We start from the raw sequence: 23,411 nt of genomic DNA, 5'->3' as shown, positions 1-23,411 counted from the left end.
TATGGGAGGTCTTGAGCAGCTTTAGCAAGGAAGTTGTGGAACAACAACCACCACTACAACAATAAAGGCTGCAGTATGTTCTGGAGCACTCCAGACAGCGGATAGGAGCCATTTTGAAACCACAGGGAGATTAGGAGCTGTAGTGAGTGTAGGTTTCCAGCAGGGCAGTGTTTAGTGAAATGGAGTGTTCTCTTCAGGCCCAATGTACTACATCGGCCAGCCACAGCGATACCATCTCTCCCCTGTAGGCAGAGTTGCGGCTGTATGATCCGATCCAGCTTCCCGACCACCAGATCACAGATCCTGGCCCAGAGGAAACGTGGGGTGAGTTGCCTTTCCCCAGATAGCCTGTGCAGCTTGAATTCATGTGATCCCTTCTTGGCTGACGCAGGCATTTCCATGGCTTTCATACATTGACAGCATGGGGGCAGACTGTCTTTTCTCCCTACAAACAGGGAATGCACAGAACAGCCACACTTACCAATTGGCTGTTCTACGCATGCCCTGGCACTCTCCCTACCGAGCTGCACAGTAAATGTCTGTACAGTTCATTTGCATGCGACTTGTTTTGAACATCGCTCGCTATTTGCAGCTTGGTCATTTTTACTGAGGTGGAAGCAAGTGAATGTTAACAGGGACTTTTGTGCATCAGCCCACAGCTACCTTCTGCAGCATTTCATGAGGCCTGAATAAGAAACAAACCCAGGTTTTCCACCAAATGCCAATGAATGGAGGCGATTAACTGTTTTCATAAGTAACCACACATGCTTTTGTTTTGCAGATTGAAATTATTGAAATCGTCTTGCCAAATAAACATTACTTTACTATTGACATGTCAAAATTTGGACTGGACAACAAAGATGAGGTGAGAAACTATTTTAAATGGCAGTGCATACAAACAGAATAGAAACAAGCAGCTTAAGTAGAGTCGAGTAGACTAGAAATTGCATCCAAATGAGTTTGTGGACTTGGCTTTAGAAAGATGTTCTTGGCAAAGAACTTCACCTAAACCTGGAGACAGAGTTTACATTACATTACAATTAGCGTTTATATGTCGCACATACCCAAAATTAGTTCAGGGGCTCTTTTACAAAGTGGCGATAAACCCAATGCGGGCTTACCGCACGCTAATCTTGAGCTATCACCAGCCCAATGTGGGTGCCAGTGGTAATTCCAGCCCCAGCACGTGTCATTTCCCGTGCTGGGGAAAATAGGGCTATATTTTTTTAGCGCGGCACTAACCCGGTGGTAATCAGGCAGCACTGCACACTACCCAGTTACTGCTGGGTTAGTGCGGGATCCCTTACCGCCACCTGAATGGGTGGCGTTAAGTGCTTCCTCCTCATGGCCACAGGGTAAGAGTAATTTTACAGCATTGCCAAGGCTATTTCCATCCTTTTTTATCCACTGCGGTAAAAACTGCCTCAGTGCATGGCAAAAACGGCCCCCACCGCTAGCAAAGGCCCTTTTTACTGCAGCTTGATAAAAGGACCCCTCAGTGCGGCTTACAACCAAAGAGTAGGGCACAACTCTAGAAAATAAAACAAAAAACGTTCATGATAATACAAACTTCTGAGATAACCATGTTTTCAACGAAAGATCTTTTAAATTAGGCTCATGACATATATTCTTTGGCGAAAACCACCACTGAATAATAGGAGGAAATAACTACCTGAAGAGGAATAGTGAATCTACAAATCAACAACAAAGTCCCCCAGAGTGATGTGCTAAATAGATTAGTTCAAAGCAAATGATTTCAAATGTTATCATATGTTTTAGAAAGTGCTCATCTGTTTTCTATAGGATGATCACAGACTCACTGGTCTTTTACTACGTCCTTGACATGTAATCATTGCACACTTCTATATTTTCATTGTTTGTTAATCAAATCAGCGTGCCCTTTTTTAAAAATTATTCTGATTTATAAAATGTTTTGTACTTAGCAACAGATTCTACTCTGCAGCAAATAGGTGGGAAATGTGGGGTACAAATGTAATAAATAAATAAATATGAAACAGCAAAGAATATTCTGATTTATAAATTATACATTGAAGTGAGAGAGGCTGAAGCATCAAATAATGCCTAGAGCTACTAACATAGTTCTTACTAAGTATTGAAATTAATGCTACCATATATTGCAGAGCTAAACCGTATAAAATTAAAAAAAAGAAAACAGTATAACTTAAAAACTGAATGGGCTTCTACTGGAAGCCAATGAAGTTTGCAAATTAATGACATTGTACTATCAAATCTGTTTTACATATCAATTGCGCTACCGTATTTTGAAATGTCTGCAATCGACGACAAATAGCTATATTACAGCCCACATATAAGATGTTACAATAATCTAAATATGTCATTAATAATGTCTGCACAATCAGTTGAAATTCTCAGTTCAAAAACAAGCCCTATTCATTTCTTGGCAGGGAAATCTAAATATGAGTATATAGCGAATGATACATACCTGTAGCAGGTGTTCTCCGAGGACAGCAGGCTGATTGTTCTCACGACTGGGTTGACGTCCATGGCAGCCCCCACCAACCGGGAAAAAAACTTTGCGGGCGGTCCCGCACGCAGGGCACGCCCACCGCGCATGCGCAGCCGTCTTCCTGCCCGTGCGCGACCGTTCCCGCTCAGTTGAATGACAAGCAAAGGAATGAGCAAAATGCAACTCCAAAGGGGAGGAGGGAGGGTAGGTGAGAACAATCAGCCTGCTGTCCTCGGAGAACACCTGCTACAGGTATGTATCATTCGCTTTCTCCGAGGACAAGCAGGCTGCTTGTTCTCACGACTGGTGTATCCCTAGCTCTCAGGCTCACTCAAAACAAGAACCCAGGTCAATTGAACCTCGCAACGGCGAGGGCATAACAGAAATTGACCTACGAAGAACAACTAACTGAGAGTGCAGCCTGAACAGAATAAAATCGGGTCCTGGAGGGTGGAGTTGGATTCGAACCCCAAACAGATTCTGCAGCACCGACTGCCCAAACCGACTGTCACGTCGGGTATTCTGCTGGAGGCAGTAATGTGATGTGAATGTGTGGACAGATGACCACGTCGCAGCCTTGCAAATCTCTTCAATAGTGGCTGACTTCAAGTGGGCCACTGACGCTGACATGACCCTCAAGAGCCAGCCCAGCCTGGGCGTAAGTGAAGGAAATGCAATCTGCTAGCCAATTGGAGATGGTGCGTTTCATGACAGCGACCCCCTTCTTATTGGGGTCAAAAGAAATAAACAATTGGGCGGACTGTCTGTGGGGCTGTGTCTGCTCCAGATAGAAGGCCAACGCTCGCTGGCAGTCCAATGTGTGCAACTGACGTTCAGCAGGGCGGGTATGCGGTCTGGGAAAGAATGTTGGCAAGACAATTGACTGGTTAAGATGGAACTCCGACACCACCTTTGGCAAGAACTTAGGGTGAGTGCGGAGTACTACTCTGTTATGATGAAATTTGGTATAAGGAGCATGAGCTACCAGGGCTTGAAGCTCACTGACTCTACGAGCTGAAGTAACTGCCACCAAGAAAATTACCTTCCAGGTCAGGTACTTCAGATGGCAAGAATTCAGAGGCTCAAAAGGAGGTGTCATCAGCTGGTTGAGGACGACGTTGAGATCCCATGACACTGCAGGAGGCTTGACAGGAGGCCTTGACAAAAGCAAGCCTCTCATAAATCGAACGACTAAAGGCTCTCCAGAGATGGCTTTACCCTTTACATGATGATGGTAAGCACAAATCGCACTAAGGTGATTCCTTACTGAGTTGGTCTTGAGACCAGACTCTGATAAGTGCAGAAGGTATTCAAGCAGGTTCTGTGCAGGACAAGAACGAGGTTCTAGGGCCTTGCTCTCACACCAAATGACAAATCTCCTCCACTTGAAAAAGTAACTCTTTTTAGTGGAATCCTTTCTAGAGGCAAGCAAGACGCGGGAGACACCCTCAGACAAACCCAACGAAGCAAAATCTACGCCCTCAACATCCAGGCCGTGAGAGCCAGAGACTGAAGGTTGGGGTGCAGAAGCGCTCCGTCGTTCTGCGAAATGAGAGTCGGAAAACACTCCAATCTCCACGGTTCTTCGGAGGACAACTCCAGAAGTAGAGGGAACCAGATCTGACTGGACCAAAAAGGCGCTATCAGAATCATGGTGCTGTGGTCTTGCTTGAGCTTCAGCAAGGTCTTCCCCACCAAAGGTATGGGAGGATAAGCATACAGGAGGCCGTTCCCCCAATGGAGAAAGGCATCCGACGCCAGTCTGCCATGTGCCTGTAGTCTGGAACAGAACAGAGGCAGCTTGTGGTTGGTCTGAGAGGCGAAAAGGTCCACCGAGGGGGTGCCCCACTCTCGGAAGATCTTGCGTACCACTCTGGAATGGAGCGACCACTCGTGCGGTTGCATGACTCTGCTCAGCCTATTGGCCAGACTGTTGTTTACGCCTGCCAGGTATGTGGCTTGGAGAAGCATGCTGAACTGGCAAGCCCAACGCCACATCCTGATGGCTTCCTGACACAGGGGGCGAGATCTGGTGCCCCCCTGCTTGTTGATATAATACATTGCAACCTGATTGTCTGTCCGAATTTGGATAATTTGGTAGGACAGCCGATCTCTGAAGGCCTTCAGTGCATTCCAGACCTCTCGGAGCTCCAGGAGGTTGATCTGAAGATCTTGTTCCTGGAGGGACCACATTCCCTGGGTGTGGAGCCCATCGACATGAGCTCCCCACCCCAGGCGAGATGCATCCGTTGTCAGCACCTTCGTGGGCTGTGGAATATGGAATGGACGTCCCAGGGTCAAATTGGTCCGAATGGTCCACCAATGCAGCGAATTGCGGCAACTGGCAGACAGGCGGATGACATCTTCTAGATTCCCGGTAGCTTGGCACCACTGGGAAGCTAGGGTCCATTGAGCAGATCTCATGTGAAGGCGAGCCATGGGAGTCACATGAACCGTGGAGGTCATATGACCCAGGAGTCTCAACATCTGCCGAGCTGTGACCTGCTCAGACGCTCTGGTCTGGGAAGCGAGGAACAGAAGATTCTGCACCCTTGCTTCGGGAAGAAAGGCCTGAGCCATCTGAGAATTCAGCAGAGCTCCTATGAATTCCAGAGATTGGACTGGCTGGAGATGGGACTTCGGGTAATTTATCACAAACCCCAGCAGCTCCAGAAGGTGAATAGTGCACTGCATGGACCGAAGAGCTCCTGCCTCTGAGGTGCTCTTGACCAGCCAATCGTCGAGATACGGGAACACATGCACCCCCAGCTTGCGTAGATACGCCGCAACCACCACGAGACACTTCGTGAACACCCGTGGTGCAGAGGCGAGCCCAAAGGGCAGCACACAATACTGAAAGTGCCGTGTCCCCAGACGGAATCTGAGATACTGTCTGTGAGCTGGCAGTATCGGGATGTGAGTGTAAGCGTCCTTTAAATCCAGGGAACATAGCCAATCGTCTTTCTGAATCATTGGTAGAAGGGTGCCCAAAGAAAGCATCCTGAACTTCTCTTTGACCAGATATTTGTTCAGGCCTCTCAGGTCTAGGATGGGGCGCATCCCCCCTCTTTTCTTTTCCACAAGGAAGTACCTGGAATAGAATCCCTGCCCTTCCTGTCCGGGTGGCACGGGTTCGACCGCATTGGCGCTGAGAAGGGCGGAGAGTTCCTCTGCAAGTACCTGCTTGTGATGGGAGCTGAAGGATTGGGATCCCGGTGGGCAATTTGGTGGAGTGGAGACCAAATTCAGGGTGTATCCGCACCGCACTATTTGAAGAACCCACTGGTCGGAGGTTATAAGAAGCCACCTTTGGTGAAAAGCTTTCAACCTCCCCCCGACCGGCAGGTCGTCCGGCACAGACACTTTGATGGCGGCTATGTTCCCATGGATCCAGTCAAAAGCCTGTCCCCTGCTTTTGCTGTGGAGGCGCAGGGGGCTGCTTAGGCGCACGCTGTTGACGGGAACGAGCGTGCTAGGACTGTCCCTGTGCCTTAGGAGGCCTTCGGGCCGGCTGGGTGTACCTACGTTTGCTGTAGGCGTAGGGTGCAGCCTGCCGGGCCCAGGAAAAACGTCCACCTGCAGAGGTGGATGCTGAAGGCGCCCGGTGGGAGAGCTTGTCGAGAGCGGTTTCCCGCTGGTGTAGTTGGTCCACCAACTGCTCGACCTTCTCGCCGAAAATGTTATCCCCCCGGCAAGGGACATCCGCCATTCGCTGCTGGGTGCAGTTGTCCAGGTCAGAGGCACGCAGCCAGGAGAGGCTGCGCATCACTATACCTTGGGCCGCAGCTCAAGATGCCACATCACAGGTGTCATAGATACCCCTGGACAGGAACTTTCTGCACGCCTTCAGCTGCCTGACCACCCCACCTGAAAAGGCCTGGACTGCTCCGGGGGGAGCTTGTCGACCAGGTCCGCCAGTTGCCTCACATTGTTCCGCATGTGAATGCTCGTGTAGAGCTGGTATGACTGGATGCGGGTCACGAGCATGGACGACTGGTAGGCCTTCCTCCCAAACGAGTCCAGAGTGCGAGACTCCCGCCCAGGGGGCGCCGAGGCGGTATCCCTCAAACTCCGTGCTCTCTTGAGAGCAGAGTCCACCACCGCCGAGTCATGAGGCAATTGAGGCCGCATCAACTCTGGGTCTGAGTGGATCCTGTATTGGGACTCCGCTTTCTTGGGGATGGTGGGATTAGATAGTGGCTTCAGCCAGTTCTGAAGCAGTGTCTCCTTAAGGACATTGTGCAACGGCACTGTGGAAGACTCTCTAGGTGGTGATGGATAGTCGAGGACTTCGAGCATCTCGGCCCTCGGCTCATCCACAGTGACCACGGGAAAGGGAATGCAAATAGACATATCCCTGACAAAGGAGGCAAAGGAGAGGCTCTCAGGGGGCGAGAGCTTCCTCTCCGGTGAAGGAGTGGGGTCGGAGGGAAGGCCCACGGACTCCTCTGAGGAAAAATATCTGGGGTCCTCCTCCTCCCCCCACGAGGCCTCCTTTTCCTCGGTGTCGGACATGAGCTCTTTCAGCTCAGACCTCAACCGGGACCGTCTCGACTGCGAGGAACCACGTCCTCGATGATGGCGTGGAGCGATGGAATCCCGCGCCGGCGGGGACGAAGCTCCCTCCATCGACGTCGACGGGGACTCTACCTGCGTGGCGATCGACACTGGTGCCGCAAGCGGCGTCGGAGGCCTCGGCATCGGGCCAGAGCACACCAGCGCCTCCATCAACGGCGCCAGGGGCACAAGCACCCCCGGTGCCGGCAGAGCCTGGCGCATCAGCCCTTCCAGGATCCCGGGAAGGATGGCTCGGAGGCACTCGTTGAGGCCCGCTGTCGGGAATGGCAGGGGGGCCGGTGTGGGTGTCGGTGCCGAAAGCTGCTCGGGTCCAGGAGACGGTACCGAAGTACCCGCGGACTGACGCAGCGACACCTCTTCAACCGAGGGGGAACGCTCCTCCCGGCACTGCCGTTTCCTGGGCGTCAAGTCATCCCTCGAGGTACCGGAGCTGGCAGTCCCGTGCGCCGTGGGCGACCGATGACGGTGTTTCTTTGCTTTCTTTCGATGCCCAGAACCCCCCCGGCCTCGAGGAATCGGATCCGACAGGGTTCGGTCCCGATGGCCCTGGGTAGAGGGAATGGCCGGGGCCGACTGCCCGCGCGGCCGCTCACCCCCGCCGTCACCGGCAGGCCGGCGGGCCAACGGTACCTGTACTCCTGGGGTTGGTGCCGGGGTCGGTGCTGATTTCATCGACGTCGGTACCGGTACCGAAGACCCGGCCTTCGACACCGATGCCGTCGAAGTCGACGTCGAAGGGCCGGCGCAAGTTCCGAAAAGACGGTCCCGAAGAACTTGCCTCGCCACCTGTGTCCGCTTCCTCAAGCCAAGACACAAGGTGCACGTCTTGGAATTATGCTCCGGCCCGAGGCACTGGAGGCACCAAGCGTATCAGTCTGTGAGATCTGCCGGCCGCACCGACCACACTTTTTGAATCCGCTCGGGACCTTCGAGGACATCGACGGAAAAATCACGTCGGCGAAGTCAAAGTCGTCGATGGTGGCGGTGAAAAGCACACCCGAAAAAGAAAATGACCGCGCGGCCACAAGGCCACAACGAAGTGCCCTCGCGGCTAAGAACAACGAGGACACTCTTTGTTTCTTTCTTTTTTTTTTTTTTGAAATTCGATAGAAAAAATACGCGAACGCATATGTGAAACAGAAAAAAAGCCGCAGCTAGGCCGCAATCCGGTTTCTGGGGCTGACAAAAAGAGAGACGATAACACGTCTCTCTCCAGCGTGGAATAGAAAAAAACTGAGCGGGAACGGTCGCGCACGGGCGGAAAGACAGCCGCGCATGCGCGGTGGGCGTGCCCTACGTGCGGGACTGCCCGCGAAGTTTTTTTTCCGGTTGGTGGGGGCTGCCGTGTACGTCAACCCAGTCGTGAGAACAAGCAGCCTGCTTGTCCTCGGAGAATACACCTCTTTTTATCCACTATCACTGGTTGCCTATGGGGCTCATTTTCAAATCATTTAGATTTACAAAGTTCCATAGGTCCCTCCTCCTTCATCAAGTTGTGTGGGGGGGGAGGGGATCCACTACTAGGACAGATAGAAAACAGATAGGGTTAAATGGTCAGTATTCTCAATGGAGAAGGGTAGTTAGAGGGGTTCACCAGGGGTCTGTGCTGGGACCGCTGCTTTTTAACATATTTATAAATGACCTAGAAATGGGAGTAACTAGTGAGGTAATTAAATTTGCTGATGACACAAAGTTATTCAAAGTCGTTAAATCGTGGGAGGATTGTGAAAAATTACAAGAGGACCTTACGAGACTGGAAGACTAGGAGGCATATTTTCAAAGCACTTTGGGAGGCTAAGTTCCATAGGTTTCTATGGAACTTTGGGAGGCTAAGTGCTTTGAAAATATGCCTCACTGTGTCTAAATGGCAGACGTTTAATGTGAGCAAGTGCAAAGTGATGCATGTGGGAAAGAGGAACCCGAATTATAGCTATGTCATGCAAGGTTCCACGTTAGGAGTCACCGACCAAGAGAGGGATCTAGGTGTCGTTGTTGATGATACGTTGAAACCTTCTGCTCAGTGTACTGCTGCGGCTAAGAAAGCAAATAGAATGTTAGGTATTATTAGGAAAGGAATGGAAAACAAAAATGAGGATGTTATAATGCCTTTGTATCGCTCCATGGTGCGATCGCACCTCGAATATTGTGTTCAATTCTGGTCACCGCATCTCAAAAAAGAGTGGAGGAGTGGCCTAGTGGTTAGGGTGGTGGACTTTGGTCCTGGGGAACTGAGGACCCTGAGTTTGATTCCCGGCACAGGCAGCTCCTTGTGACTCTGGGCAAGTCACTTAACTCTCCATTGCCTGCCGCATTGAGCCTGCCATGAGTGGGAAAGCGTGGGGTACAAATGTAACTAAAATAAAATAAAAATATAGTGGAATTAGAAAAGGTGCAGAGAAGGGCAATGAAAATGATAAAGGGGATGAGACGACTTCCCTTTGAGGAAAGGCTAAAGTGGCCAGGGCTCTTCAGCTTGGAGAAAAGGCGGCTGAGGGGAGATATGATAGAGGTCTATAAAATAATGAGTGGAGTTGAACGGGTAGATGTGATGCATCTGTTTACGCTTTCCAAAAATACTAGGACTAGGGAGCATGCGATGAAGTGTAGTAAATTTAAAACGAATCGGAGAAAATTTTTCTTCACTCAACGTGTAATTAAACTCTGGAACTCGTTGACAGAGAATGTGGTAAAAGCGGCTAGCTTAGCAGAGTTTTAAAAAAGGTTTGGACGGCTTCCTAAAGGAAAGGTCCATATACCATTATTAAATGGGCTTGGGGAAAATCCACTATTTCTGGGATAAGCAGTATAAAATGTTTTGTACTTTTTGGGGATCTTGCCAGGTATTTGTGACCTGGATTGGCCACTATTGGAAATAGGATGCTGGGCTTGATGGACCTTTGGTCTTTCCCTGTATGGCAATACTTATGTACTTATGACACCAAGGCTAGTTTTCAGGATGGGGGGCATGGCCAGGGGTCCCACTGGACCACTGTGGTTTTATTTATTTTCATGGAGGGTGGGGGCCTGGGGTCCACAAGACCACTTCAGCCTGGGGGGGGGGGGGAGGGGTCCACTGGACCCCCAGGGTTTAGTGTTTAGGGATGGGGGTTGGGGTGCACTGGACCGCCAGGGCTTACAGGTCAGGGCTCCCTATTCCTCCCCTGCTCGGCACAACCCTAATGCCAGCTCCAAGCCGGCATAGGGTTTGCGGTGGGAGGAGCACCCTTGTTTGGCATGCTGCTTGCTGAGCACTGGAAAGGGATAGGTGATGACCTATTTAGCATGCATTCACATGCTCATTGCGCTCCGAACCAGAGAGTTTGTTATTTCACACACTCGCCAGCTCCGAGCATTCGCATTTGTTTCTGAGCATCGGGGCACAAATGAACCAGACATGTCAAATTGTAACAGTAATATAAATGCTTACCTAAACTAATTTCTCCTCTAACATTAGATACTAAACTTGCCATTACTGTTTCCATACTGAATCTGCTTCTAAAACCTGATCGAATGAAGATTATGATGTTTATTTAAAAATTCCACCAAATGCATGGCGGCTATACCCTCCAGTACTTTTGTCAGAAGAGCCACTACACGGTAATTAGTAAATTCAGTACGTGATATAGTAGGAATTTTTGGTATGGGCGTTAAAATTATTTTACCCTCTTCTCCAGAAATAGTGCTCATGGTTAAAATCTCCCTCATGATTTCTGTTACATAACTAATAAATTTGGGTGCAGCAAACTTCATCAAACCAGAAGGACAAGTATCAATCGTACAATAGGATGAAGAATATTTTCTTAAGTATGTAGGCACTGCTTGAACAGATGTTGGAGTAAATACAGAACACTATGGAGCCTTTTTACTAAAGCTTAATGTGTGCTTACAGAATTAGCGCATGTTAAATGCTAAGAAGCCCTTAGATATATGTTTCAATCATTTTTTATTAACGTTTCCACAATCAGCTGTTACATTTCACATTGCATAATAGTTTCTACAGTTATTTCGCCATGCCATCAATTTTGTATTTTATATTTTTATGCCCCTCCTTAACTACTCCCATACCCTCCCCACTCCTTATCCCCCTTCCTTCCCAAACCTTCCCCTCCCTCCCCTTCTGTGTCCAATAACAAGCAGAGGCTGCAGGAGCAGCAGCAGCAGTATCTAGAATTATAAGTTCAATATCTGGCTCCGAGCTGTTGGGGGTCAGATTTTCCCAAAAGGGTGCCCATCTGCATTCAAACTGTTTCCTCAGTTGAGGCTGCTTCCATACTTCCAAGTGTTCTGTACGTAAAAGCATGAGCATTTGAGTTCTCCAGTATTGCAGTGATGGTGGTTTATTCCCAAGCCACTCCTGTAAGATTGCTTTTTTTGCTATCACTGTAGCTCTTTTTACAAAGTCAGTAAGTCCTTTCAGAGTTGGCTTGCTGAGCCCTGGATGTCCAAAAAGCAACTTTGGATCACAGTTCCATCTTCAAGACCAGAGCACTGTTACTTGTCTTAATATACTTTTCCAAAACCAAGCTACTTTTGGACAAGTCCAAAACATATGAGCCAGTGTGGCCCCTTCTTGATGGCACTTCCCACATGCTCCATCTGGTGAGGCTTCCATATGGAACGCTCTTCTAGGTGCCACATAAATCCTTAGTGCGAATTTGTATTGTGTTTTCCAATGTTCTGCCAGTTTTGTAGTTTGCCAGAGTGTCCGCACATGATCCTTGAACATAGTCTCTGTTATCTGGCATCCCAAATCTTGGCTCCATTTTGTCGCATATCCCGCATAATCCGGCTCTGGCATTGTATCTCTGATGTGGCAGTGGTGGTAGGCCATTGGTACTTTCAATTGCACCCCCCAGCGATATGGCCGATGCCAATTCTTCCCTCACATCCTCAGTGAGGTCTGTCCAGGGCAGACTAGATACATAGTGTCTTAACTGATAATAATGGAAATAGTCTGTTGAGCTTATTTTGTATTGGGCTCTCAATTCTGAAAACGTTTTAATCTGCCCTTCAACTGTGAGCACATGATGCAGGTACTCTATCCCCTTTTCTTTCCATTTCTTAAATGCTACATAACTTCTCCCAGGTTCAAACCCTGGGTTACCACAAATTGATAAATAAGGGGTAGCTTTCGGTGAGAAGCCATGCATATGACAGATCCACTTCCACACTGCCCTCAGCGTAGGCAAAATATGTGATTTCTGCAGGACTTCTGGGGGGTGATGCTTGCTGCCATGCAGGAATCCTGTAAAATTGTCTGAGCCAAACAGGTTTAATTCCATATGTGTAGCTGAGTATTCACTTGTCTGTCAAAACCAGTCATTTAAGTGTCTAATTCCACAGGCTACCATCAAATATCTCAAACTCAGAAGACCCAAGCCCCCGTATTCTCTTAGGATCTGCAGAATCCGCATAGCAATTTTCGCTTTCTTTCCCTTCCAAAGGAATTTCTGCAATATCTTATTTATTTGTCATTCCATTTTCCTTGGAAGGTAGAGTGGGAGTGTTTGAAATACATATAACCATCTAGGCATGATCATCATGTTGTATAATGCTATTCTGCCAAGCAGGGAGAGCGGTAGAGGTTGCCACAACTTTAATTTGTCCACCATGTCCTCCAGTAGCCTGTTCACACTCTGGCACACACCAGAGCTAGGTTCTGGGGGATTTGGACTCCCAAGTACTTAATTGCATCTTCAGATTCCTTCACTCCCAACTCCTCTAACCCTGTGTCACCTACCCCAGGAAAGATGGCAAGCCAATGTGATTTGTGTGCATTGATTTTGAACCCCGAAAGAGCACTGTATTATTCTATCCGCATCCAGAGCTGTCTCAATGAATTCTGGGGGTCCCTCATCACCATCAACAAGTCATCTGCAAATGCCAAAGTCTGCACTACTTCTCCATCCACCTCCAGGCCCTTTATCTGCTCATCATTCTTTAGAGTGCGAAGCAGTGGCTCTATAGACAATAGAAACATTAAGGGTGAGAGGGGGCATCCTTGACGAGTCCCCCGCCCTATGTCCATAGAATCTGTTTGCACTCAGTTAATTAATACAGATGCAGTAGGTTTAGTGTATAGCGTTTGCACGGCCTGTAAATACCAGCCATCCAACCCTGTATATTGTAACACTCCAAACAGGAACTCCAATCCTATTTTATCAAATGCCTTTTCGGCATCAAGACTTAGGAGGATGGCTGGTATTTGATTAACTTGATTGTTGCTCATTGCCATCAGCAGTTTACGCACATTAGTAGAGGAGTGTCTGCCTTTCACAAATCCCACTTGTTCAGGCCCTATTATATCTGGTAAATATTTAGCCAACCTAGTGGCCAGTATTTTTGCTAGTATTTTTATATCAACGTTCAAGAGCGAGATGGGCCGGTAGTCTTCAGGTTTATCCCCTGCTTTCCCTGGTTTGGGCAGTAGAGTTATCAATGCCATGTTATTATGCCGGGGAAACCTGCCTGTCTCTACTGCGTCCTCAAGATAGGCGTGCAGCGTTTGTAAGGCTTTCTGAGGTAACATATTATAGAGCTCACCCGTTAGCCCATCTAGGCCTGGGGCGGAATGAAGCAGCAAGGATTTACTGGTATCTTGGAGTTCTTTGCCAGTGATTGACCCATTTAGGGTCTGCAATGCCAAGGGAGAGAATTTTGGTATCGTTGATGCTTCTAAATAGCTTATAAGGGATTCTTTGTCTATTCTTTTATATTTTTGGTATATTTGACTGAAATGTTCTCAAAATATTTTTGCTATTTTTTCGCTTTTTGTATGTAATTGACCTTTCTCATCTTTTATAACTGATATCACTCTATTCCCTCCCCATGTTTTAACCACTCGGGCAAGCAGGGTCTCTGTTTTATTTCCAAATCTTTGCAGCCTGTACTTGTAATATATAGCTCCTTTAAGTGCCCTTTCCTGTAGCAAGGAGTTAAGTGCCACTTGTGCTGCTTGAGCCCTTAGATATATAATGAGCTTCTTAGTATTTAGTGTGTGCTAATTCCGTTAGCACGTGCTAAGCTTTAGTAAAAAGGGCCCTCTATGTTAGTACATAAGTACATAAGTAGTGCCATACTGGGAAAGACCAAAGGTCCATCTAGCCCAGCATCCTGTCACCGACAGTGGCCAATCCAGGTCAAGGGCACCTGGCACGCTCCCCAAACGTAAAAACATTCCAGACAAGTTATACCTAAAAATGAGGAATTTTTCCAGTCCATTTAATAGCGGTCTATGGACTTGTCCTTTAGGAATCTATCTAACCCCTTTTTAAACTCCGTCAAGCTAACCGCCCGTACCACGTTCTCCGGCAATGAATTCCAGAGTCTAATTACACGTTGGGTGAAGAAAAATTTTCTCCGATTCGTTTTAAATTTACCACACTGTAGCTTCAACTCATGCCCTCTAGTCCTAGTATTTTTGGATAGCGTGAACAGTCGCTTCACATCCACCCGATCCATTCCACTCATTATTTTATACACTTCTATCATATCTCCCCTCAGCCGTCTCTTCTCCAAGCTGAAAAGCCCTAGCCTTCTCAGCCTCTCTTCATAGGAAAGTCGTCCCATCCCCACTATCATTTTCGTCGCCCTTCGCTGTACCTTTTCCAATTCTACTATATCTTTTTTGAGATACGGAGACCAGTACTGAACACAATACTCCAGGTGCGGTCGCACCATGGAGCGATACAACGGCATTATAACATCCGCACACCTGGACTCCATACCCTTCTTAATAACACCCAACATTCTATTCGCTTTCCTAGCCGCAGCAGCACACTGAGCAGAAGGTTTCAGCGTATCATCGAAGTATGAGCTTCATTCATTCAAATGAATTTTGGCCTCTAGCTGGTAATCAGAGCTTAGAACACCAACTTCTGTAAATGCAGGTATTCAGGTGATATTAGGCAGAAAAGGAAACTATTTGGTAGGGCTTGAAAACAAAAACATATTTGGAACCTCCAAGAGGTGGATGCATTACGGCACAGTAAATTTACATAGTCATGGTCTTCATGGGTTGCAAACAGACCTGGTTTGCAGAACTTTGGCAATAAATATTCATCAAGCATAACCAAATATATGTGGTTTGACAGCCAAGCTCATTTGAATTGTTTGATTACCCAGAAAACCAGACCAGTTTGTTGTTCTTGATGGCTACAGTTATGTTTCTCAGCATAGACACTTGATTAATGCCCTTGCTCTGCCTCAGAGCACTGTATGAATCCCGATTCACTCGAATACATATGGGCCTTATATTCGAACATTCAGACTTAAGTGCAACAAATCAAAGCGCTGCAAATCTTTGACCAGCATTAATCCTTCACTGAAGAAACCTAAGGCTACCATAGTCATAAAGCACCCATTACTTCCTATGGGACTAATTTTTACACTTTAAAAAAAAAAAATGCTTTCACTTGGTGCAAACAAACCTAACAATCAAACCCTTTTTTTTATTATTCTGTTGCATAATACCCAATAATTAACATTCTTCCCTAACCAATGCCACTTTTCCTGTCACTTTAGTCATCTTTAAATTAGCTTTGCCTGTGCATCATTCACATCTTATTCACATTTAGATCTGTTTGTCTTTTTGTTCATTTTCTCTCATATTCACATTTGCAAATGCTTTCATACATATTTACATTTTAGCTTCTCACCAGCCCACATTCATGTGACTCTGTGTCAAGACGCATCATGCTGGTGTATAGCGCTAATACACTTAGCAAGTATTACTCACCAGCTTCTCTTAGCACTAGGTAGCATTAACATATGCAGTTTTTTGTCTAGCACACAAATGACAGTAAAATTTTCACTTCTAACCCTCCTTCATATCACAGACACTGCACCAGAAATGGGCTCTACACACTGCAAATAAAATTGTCTCTTTTATTTACAGAAACACAACTTCAATAGGGTAAAATTAAGCTGTTTCACAGCATAAACAGAAGAAATTAAGAGGCTCTTTCACTAAGCCACGGTAGGTACTAGCATGTGCCTCCCGCCCACCCAAAAAACACTGCCTTGGGATGCACTGAGGTGTCCCGTAGTAGTGTGCCAATCAGCGCATGCTAATCCCGTGCTAAAAAAATAGGTTTTATTTTTTGACATGGGAGGCATGACTATGGGTGTAGAGTAGATGGGCCCAGCACTAATTGGGTAGCACGGGTACATTGCCACTTGCTTCCCAATTAGCGCAGAAGTAGTGCCTGTGCCCTCCTTCCTGCCTAGTAAATAGGTGGTGGTAAGGGCTCCCACGGTAATGGTCACAGACTAATTGGGAAATTAGTGCATGGATATTACAGGAAATTAGACAAATGCAGCCATTTTAGCACCGTCCTCAAATTGGCTACAGTGTGCGGAATACCCACGCACTACAAACAGTGCCGGCCATTTTTGAGTGTGGCTTATTAAAAGGGCCACTGAAGCAATACTTGCTGGGTTTTTTTTTCTTGAAGGCTGAGATGATGTGGAGTATCTAGGTTTTCCTCTGCTGCTGCAGCTGTTCTAATTGCCCTTCTCAAGCTGTGATGGCGAAAAGAGACACCAATGTGTTTTTATTTCATTCTTTCATGAGATGTGACCCTGATGACCAATCTTTTTCCCCCATTCTCTTATATATTCCTTTGAATATTTAGTTCTGTATTCTCCAAAGTACAGATGTGAGCATCTTTGTTTCACACTGCAAGCGTAGTCTCTTTCAACTAGTTTTCGAACAGGAAAAACTTCAGGATTTCCTATTCGAAAATACATGAAAAGGACGTTCTTGCACTGAAAACCTCCAAAATGGTCAGCCATTTTCCAACATGAAACATCCAAAATATGAACACCAAAAAAGAAGACACAAAAAAATGGCCACACAGATATCCCTGAAGAGCGGAGGGACAGCCTCATGGTCAGTGCAGTGGACTTTAAATAATGAGACCCAGGTACAAATCCCACCTTAATTCCTTTATATGTTATTGTGAGCCCTCCAGGAAAAGATAAAAACCCACTGTAACTACAGATACACCAGTGCAATAGCCATCATGCTTGCAGGTGTCTTATAAATTCAGGCACAGTAGGTATTTCTATGTTCCAGGAGGGCTCACATATTTGTACAGAAACAAGAGTTAAAAGTGGGAGTTATACCTGTGTCTCCTTGCTCAAAGTCCACTGCACTGACCACTAGGCTACTTCTTAAACTTGCTTGCTGCTCTGTTAAGAATGGCCATAATACCTGAAGCTGTCATACAGCCTGGTATCAACTCACTTCTTAGGGTAGTGGGAGGGGAACTGGAAGTTTAAGGAGGGGTCATGCCTTCATTGCTCCAGTGGTCAGCTGCTCAATCAGGGCACCTTTTTATACCCTGGATGTTACTGAAACAGTTCTAGATTTTTTTTTTTTTTTAAAAAGCTCTTCTTTTTTCCCCCATGGATGTTTTTCCAGTATCACTGAAATATGTCCTACTTTTGGGTCCGCCCTAGCCCTGTCCAAAACACCCCTTTGCTATTTGGATGCACTGCAGTGTAAGATGTCCAAATCCTCTATTTCAAAAATCGTAATTTGGATGGTTCTGACAGATGGACTTTTTTTTGGCCATTTTGAGGTATCTACTTTGAGTGCCTTTCAGGCTTATTTTTGAAAGAGAAGGACGCCCATCTTTCGACACAAATCGGGAGATGGGCGTCCTTCTCCCAGGGTCGCCCAAATCGGCATAATCGAAAGCCGATTTTGGGCGTCCCCAACTGCTTTCTGTTGCTGGGATGACCAAAGTTCCCGGGGGCGTATCGGAAATGTAATGAAGGCGAGTCTTGAGCGTGCTTAACACATGGGCGTCCTCGACCCATAATGGAAAAAAAAGGGCGTCGCTGACGAGAACTTGGACGACTTTACTTGGTCCTTTTTTTCTTAAGACCAAGCCATGAAAAGGTGCCTGAACTGACCAGATGACCACCAGAGGGAATCAGGGATGACCTCCCCTTAACTCCCCCAGTGGTCACTAACCCCCTCCCACCCTCAAAAAAAATTTTTTTAATATTTTTTGCCAGCCTCAATGACAGCAGTATGCAGGTCCCTGGAGCAGTTTTTGTAGGTGCAGTGCACTTCAGGCAGGCGAACCCAGGCCCATCCTCCCCTACCTGTTACACTTGTGGTAGTAAATGTGAGCCCTCCAAAACCCACCACAAACCCACTGTACCCACATCTAGGTGCCCCCCTTCACCTTTAAGGGCTATGATAGTGGTGTACAGTGGTGAGTAGTGGGTTATGGGGGGGCTCAGCACACAAGGTAAGGGAGCTATGTACCTGGGAGCAATTTCTGAAGTCCACTGCAGTGCCCCCTAGGGTGCCCGGTTGGTGTCCTGGCATGTCACGGGGACCAGTGCACTACAAATGCTGGCTCCTCCCACGACCAAAGGGCTTGCATTTGGTCGTTTCTGAGATGGGCGTCCTTAGTTTCCATTATTGCCGAAAATCAGAAATGACCAAGTCTATGGATGACCATCTCTAGGGACTCCCATCATGTTTCGATAATACAGGTTTCCCCGCCCCTTCGCCGGGACGTCCTGCGAGCACGTCCTCAGGAAAACATGGGCGCCCCTTTCGATTATCCCCGTCTTTGTGTATTACTGCCCTTTTCCACTTAGTGACATTAGGACAGCAACTCTGCATATCTAAGAAGGGATTATAAAGACCATGCATATGTAATTAAGTTGATACCCATACTTGGGAATTCCTCAAATTTGATATTGTCATTAGATTTTCAACCCGAGATCCAAGTCTCTTGAGAGAATAGGACCAGGGACTTAAAGTAAGAGAGTCTTTGGAGGGACCGAGATGAGCAGGTGGTGAGTCTCTTTCAATTGAAAGGAAGCTCTGGAATGAGAGGGCAAAGGATGAAGGTGAAAGGGAACAGAATCAGGAATAACCTGAGGAAATACGTCTTTATGGAAAGGGTGGAGGTGGTGGAGATGAAAACTGTATCTGAATTCAAGAAAGCTTGGGAGAAGTACATAGGATCTCTAAGGTAGGTAGAGGAATGGGTGAGCAGACTGGATAAGCAATATGGTCTTTATCTGCCTTCATTTCTCTATGTTTCTGTGCTTCTATGAGTGTCACAGAAGGCAAAGGCGATGGTAATAGGTAAAAACAGAGGTTGATAGAGAGCAGGGCAGAAATACAGGTTGTTCCATAGCAGGAAGGGACAAAGGGAGAGGATGAAAGGGATAAAGAGAGAGGAAGGGAAGAAGATTATAGGGAGCTGGGAAGAAAGGCAGAGGAGCAATGGGTGAAAGACACGAGAGCACAGAGAGGAACAGTCAGAACCCTTTACAAAGGATGAGGGAAGGGAATGAGCAAACGTGAGAAATAGGAGAGGGGAAGGAGGATTCAGGACGGAAACAGAAGATGATGATGGTGATGAAGAAAGAAAGAAATAGGAGGGGTAAGAATATTAAGGAGACAGCAAAGGTGTGATACTGGTGTTTCTTGGCATGCCAGCAATCATGGTACCAACAGTGGTGCACTTTTTCTACAGGAATGTGAATTAAAACCTACATGGCCAGTTCTGATATGATCATTATATACTGGTACCAGAAAATTATGGGTGAAAGCCCTCTTCCTGTCTTCCTCATTCCTAGTTAATCTCAAGCTGAGCTAAAGCCAAACAGTCCAAGTCTGATGGTGACACAAATAGGGGTTCTGATTTTAGGTTTTCACCAATACACACTAATAAAATACCCCAATGCAAAAAAAAAAAAAAAATAGTTGAGTAAACATGGGAAAAACACCACTTCCCAGTACTCTCTCACCTTTCCCTTGCCTTCACTTGTATACTCCACTCAGGTTTTGTACCTTTTTTTATGTGCTAACTTCTCCTAAGGGACCCAAATATACATAATAGATTCCACCAGAAAAGGTATCAAGTGGCATGAAAATAGTGATACACGGGGGGGGGGGGGGGGGGGGGGGTGTGTTTGCACCCTCAAGGAACCCCTAATTAACTGGCAAATAACTAAATTTATAGGAGCAGATATTCAAAGTGATTTAACTGGCCAGAAATAGTAATTTGGTAATTTGCATTTGGTAATTACTTAATCCTAACAGGAAGCAAACAGCAATGGAGTGTACAGTGGGAGCAGTGCATAGACCTCAATGGCTTGAATAACCTACAGATTTTTTCTTAAACCTCTATTATAAAGATGTCATTCCTCACTTCTCTTTCCTCCTCTTATTACTTTTATATTGAATTGATTGTAAGCCGCTGTGACGGTATTTCCAAACAGCAGTATATTGGGCAAAAACTAAACTATACTCCTGGTCAGTTAAATCATCTGTTCGGGGCTAACCACTAATTTTCCAGTTAGTGCTGCTGAAATTAACCTATTAGCACCAAACTGCAAGCCAACTATTTTAGGGGTGTTCCAGGGGTAGAGTCGGCAGTTGGCTGGTTAAGTACCGATACTCAGCACTTAACCAATCAAGTTACCAGCATACATAGGACCGCATAAAAGCCAGTTCTATTAGTCCTTCAACCATTATGAAAACTTTAGCAACACAAGACTGGAGAGAAGAGATATCAAGATTGTTTTCAGTAGTATAATGAACCAAGAGAATATCACCAGCGTACAAATATGTGCTTATACCTAGAGAATGAATCAAAGAGGCAAGGGGACTTAGAAACAAGTAAAGAAAATGAGTGAGAGTACAGAACCCTGCGGTACACCACAGGATAAGGTGTATGATTGAAATTTGTTAGCGCCCATTGATACCTGGAACGTATGATCCTATAGAAATGTAGATTGTTGATTATTACTTTACTAATTGTAAACCACTTTGATTCTCCTGCTGGAAATTGCAGTATATCAAATATTTTAATAAACATAAACAAGAAAACAAAACAAAAAAAAGTCAGTTCTATCGTTATGCGGTGCCCCATAGCCGGTTAAGTACTGAATATCGAATTTAACTGGCTCTGCATTAGCTGGCTCTGCAAAAATGGATTGTCAATGCCAGAGGAGTGGCCTAGTGGTTAGGGTGGTGGACTTTGGTCCTGGGGAACTGAGTTCGATTCCCACTTCAGGCACAGGCAGCTCCTTGTGACTCTGGGCAAGTCACTTAACCCTCCATTGCCCCATGTAAGCAGCATTGAGCCTGCCACGAGTGGGAAAGCACGGGGTACAAATGTAGCTATTCAGCAGTCAGCTGAATATTATCCCCATAATTTTTAAACACCTAACAATAGTCCTAAATATACACAATTCAGAGTTAAAGAAGACAGCTTGAAAGGGCTATTAAACATTTAAAGGGACCAGCTGAGTGCAACTATAGGATCAAAAAAGTCCTAAAATCAGAATATTTACTAAAAAGCTTTCCGCTCAATTTTATTGTTTAACCCGTTAGGAGTAACCAACTGTCACATGTATACCCATCGTTGTTCTAATTGGATTGTCAGATAATAGAATGGTTAACATCACCTCCAGAGGTGCAGCTAACTTGCATTCCACATTGCACCTTTTGCAGTAGCTCAAAGTGAGTTACATTCAGGTACATTGGGTATTTCCCTGTCCCTGGAGGGCTCACAATCTAAGTTTGTACCTGAGACAGTGGAGGGTTAAGTGACTTGCCCAGGATCACAAGGAGCAACAGTGGGATTTGAACCAGGCACCTCTGGATGTCAAGACTGGTGCTCTAACCACTAGGCCACCCCTCCACTCCATTAGCAGCCATTGCTGTGTGTTAACAGCAGGAGACTGTCTTCACCAAAGTACTGAGAATGCCCCCAGCTGTTACCACAGAGGTTGCACCAAATTAACCCACAATAAAGGGAGCAATTATCAAAGAACTTTTTTTTTTTTTTTTTTTTTACTAGCGATTATGTTAAAACTCTTTCAAAGAGTATTTATGGCAGAAAATGCTTTCATGTCTCTCCCACCACTGTCCTCTGTACTTTACTTGGGATCAAGAACACATTTGCAGTTTGTTTTCATGCAGTTTGTATTACCTTTTGAGAAGCTGATAACTGTGTGTGGAATTTATCACCAGGTGTTGCTGCCTCTGGACAACCCATTTGGTAATATCTCAGGCACAGTCCGAAGAAAGCCAGCTGCAAAGCTATAAAGCAAAGTCCTCCAGATTTTCCAAGATGTGGCATCAGTGCATCAACAACTGACTAAGTTTAAAGAAGTAACCTACAACTCATTTGGAGACATTGTCCCACCAGAGTCTTGCAGTAGAGTGCACATGCATGCTAGCACCCCCAGCTAGTGAAAGACACCACTGACCCCCTAACTAAGCATACAGATGTTGTTTGAGAGGGCTGGTAATGACATCTGGATAATATACTGGTATCAGCACCACTCTTTGTCAAAAATGCACTCACCAAACTCCATAAAACACACTTGTAATTTATCACTAAATCATTTCTGTAACTGCCCTACCATCTTCCTCTCCTATTGATCCCACATCTGGGGTAGGGAGCCTTCATCCTTTTTTTTTTTTTGTATGACTCATGCGAAGAAAGTTTTGTATCCCAATATTGCGGTATCTATATTGTATGCCTATGTCATAAAAATAAACGAATGCTTGGAAGAAGGTATCCCTACTGTGAGTGATTTTACCGGACCCAAGAAAAATGTAAGGTGTTCCATTAAAATACTTACTTTTCTTAACTAGAGAAAGTAACATTTTAATTCTATGTTGGAGTGTCTATTCAGTCCTCAGTCTGCTTTAGTTTTTAAAGGGCTATAATTTATTCACATCAGAGAATTAAGGTAGAAAAACAAACCAGAGAAAGGGAGCAGCGGAAGATGAGAGAACTTCTTTACACAAGGGAGGTGTTTTGACAAAAAATACACAAATTAATTAAAAATTAAATCATCCATCAAAGTTTGTGCAAAATTCATCTAATCAGCACAGCTCACACATCACCATCTGTTAAGAAGTGCAAAGAGGACAAAGGAATTTACCACTGTTTAGAGAACATAGAAATGAACATGAAGAACACGAGGGCATGTAAGGGGACTGGTACTATTCTGAATTCATTGTTTATTTACTAGTACACCCACAATGCTTGTTACCAAAAATCTTCCCAGTTTTGCTGGGTGGCTATCACCTAGTAGGTACCCAGCCATTAGCTTTGTGCTTATTGCCATGGAAACAGTATGAGCCAGGCAGCTGTCTCCATCACTTAGTAAGAGACATCAGTTTACAAGCATAAAAAGAAGAATCTTCATAAATTCTTACAGTCCGAATGGCAGACAGCTTCTGACATTCAATCATTTATGAACAGTACACTGGGGTTCTTTCAGGAAAGAAGTGTGTACCACTAAAAGTCACATTTTCACCTCTCCTTCATGGGAGTGTTTT

General features: G+C 45.9%; 1 protein-coding gene across 2 annotated transcripts in view; it reads left to right on the top strand.

Annotated features, from left to right (window-relative positions):
* Positions 1-22,740, top strand: part of LOC115471882 (uricase-like) — a 134,325-nt gene extending 111,585 nt beyond the window's left edge. For both annotated transcript variants that reach the window (XM_030205787.1, XM_030205788.1), the window contains exons 7-8: positions 782-865; positions 22,089-22,740. In XM_030205787.1, coding sequence (XP_030061647.1) covers positions 782-865; positions 22,089-22,163 — 159 coding nt within the window. In that variant the 3' untranslated portion in view covers positions 22,164-22,740. The remainder of the gene's footprint in view (positions 1-781; positions 866-22,088) is intronic.
* The last annotated feature ends 671 nt before the right edge of the window (positions 22,741-23,411 follow it).

This window comes from Microcaecilia unicolor, chromosome 6, assembly GCF_901765095.1.
Source record: "Microcaecilia unicolor chromosome 6, aMicUni1.1, whole genome shotgun sequence".
NCBI lineage: Eukaryota > Metazoa > Chordata > Amphibia > Gymnophiona > Siphonopidae > Microcaecilia > Microcaecilia unicolor.
The sequence above is the reverse complement of the archived record's forward strand: the minus strand, read 5'-3'. Positions and strand labels throughout refer to the sequence as shown.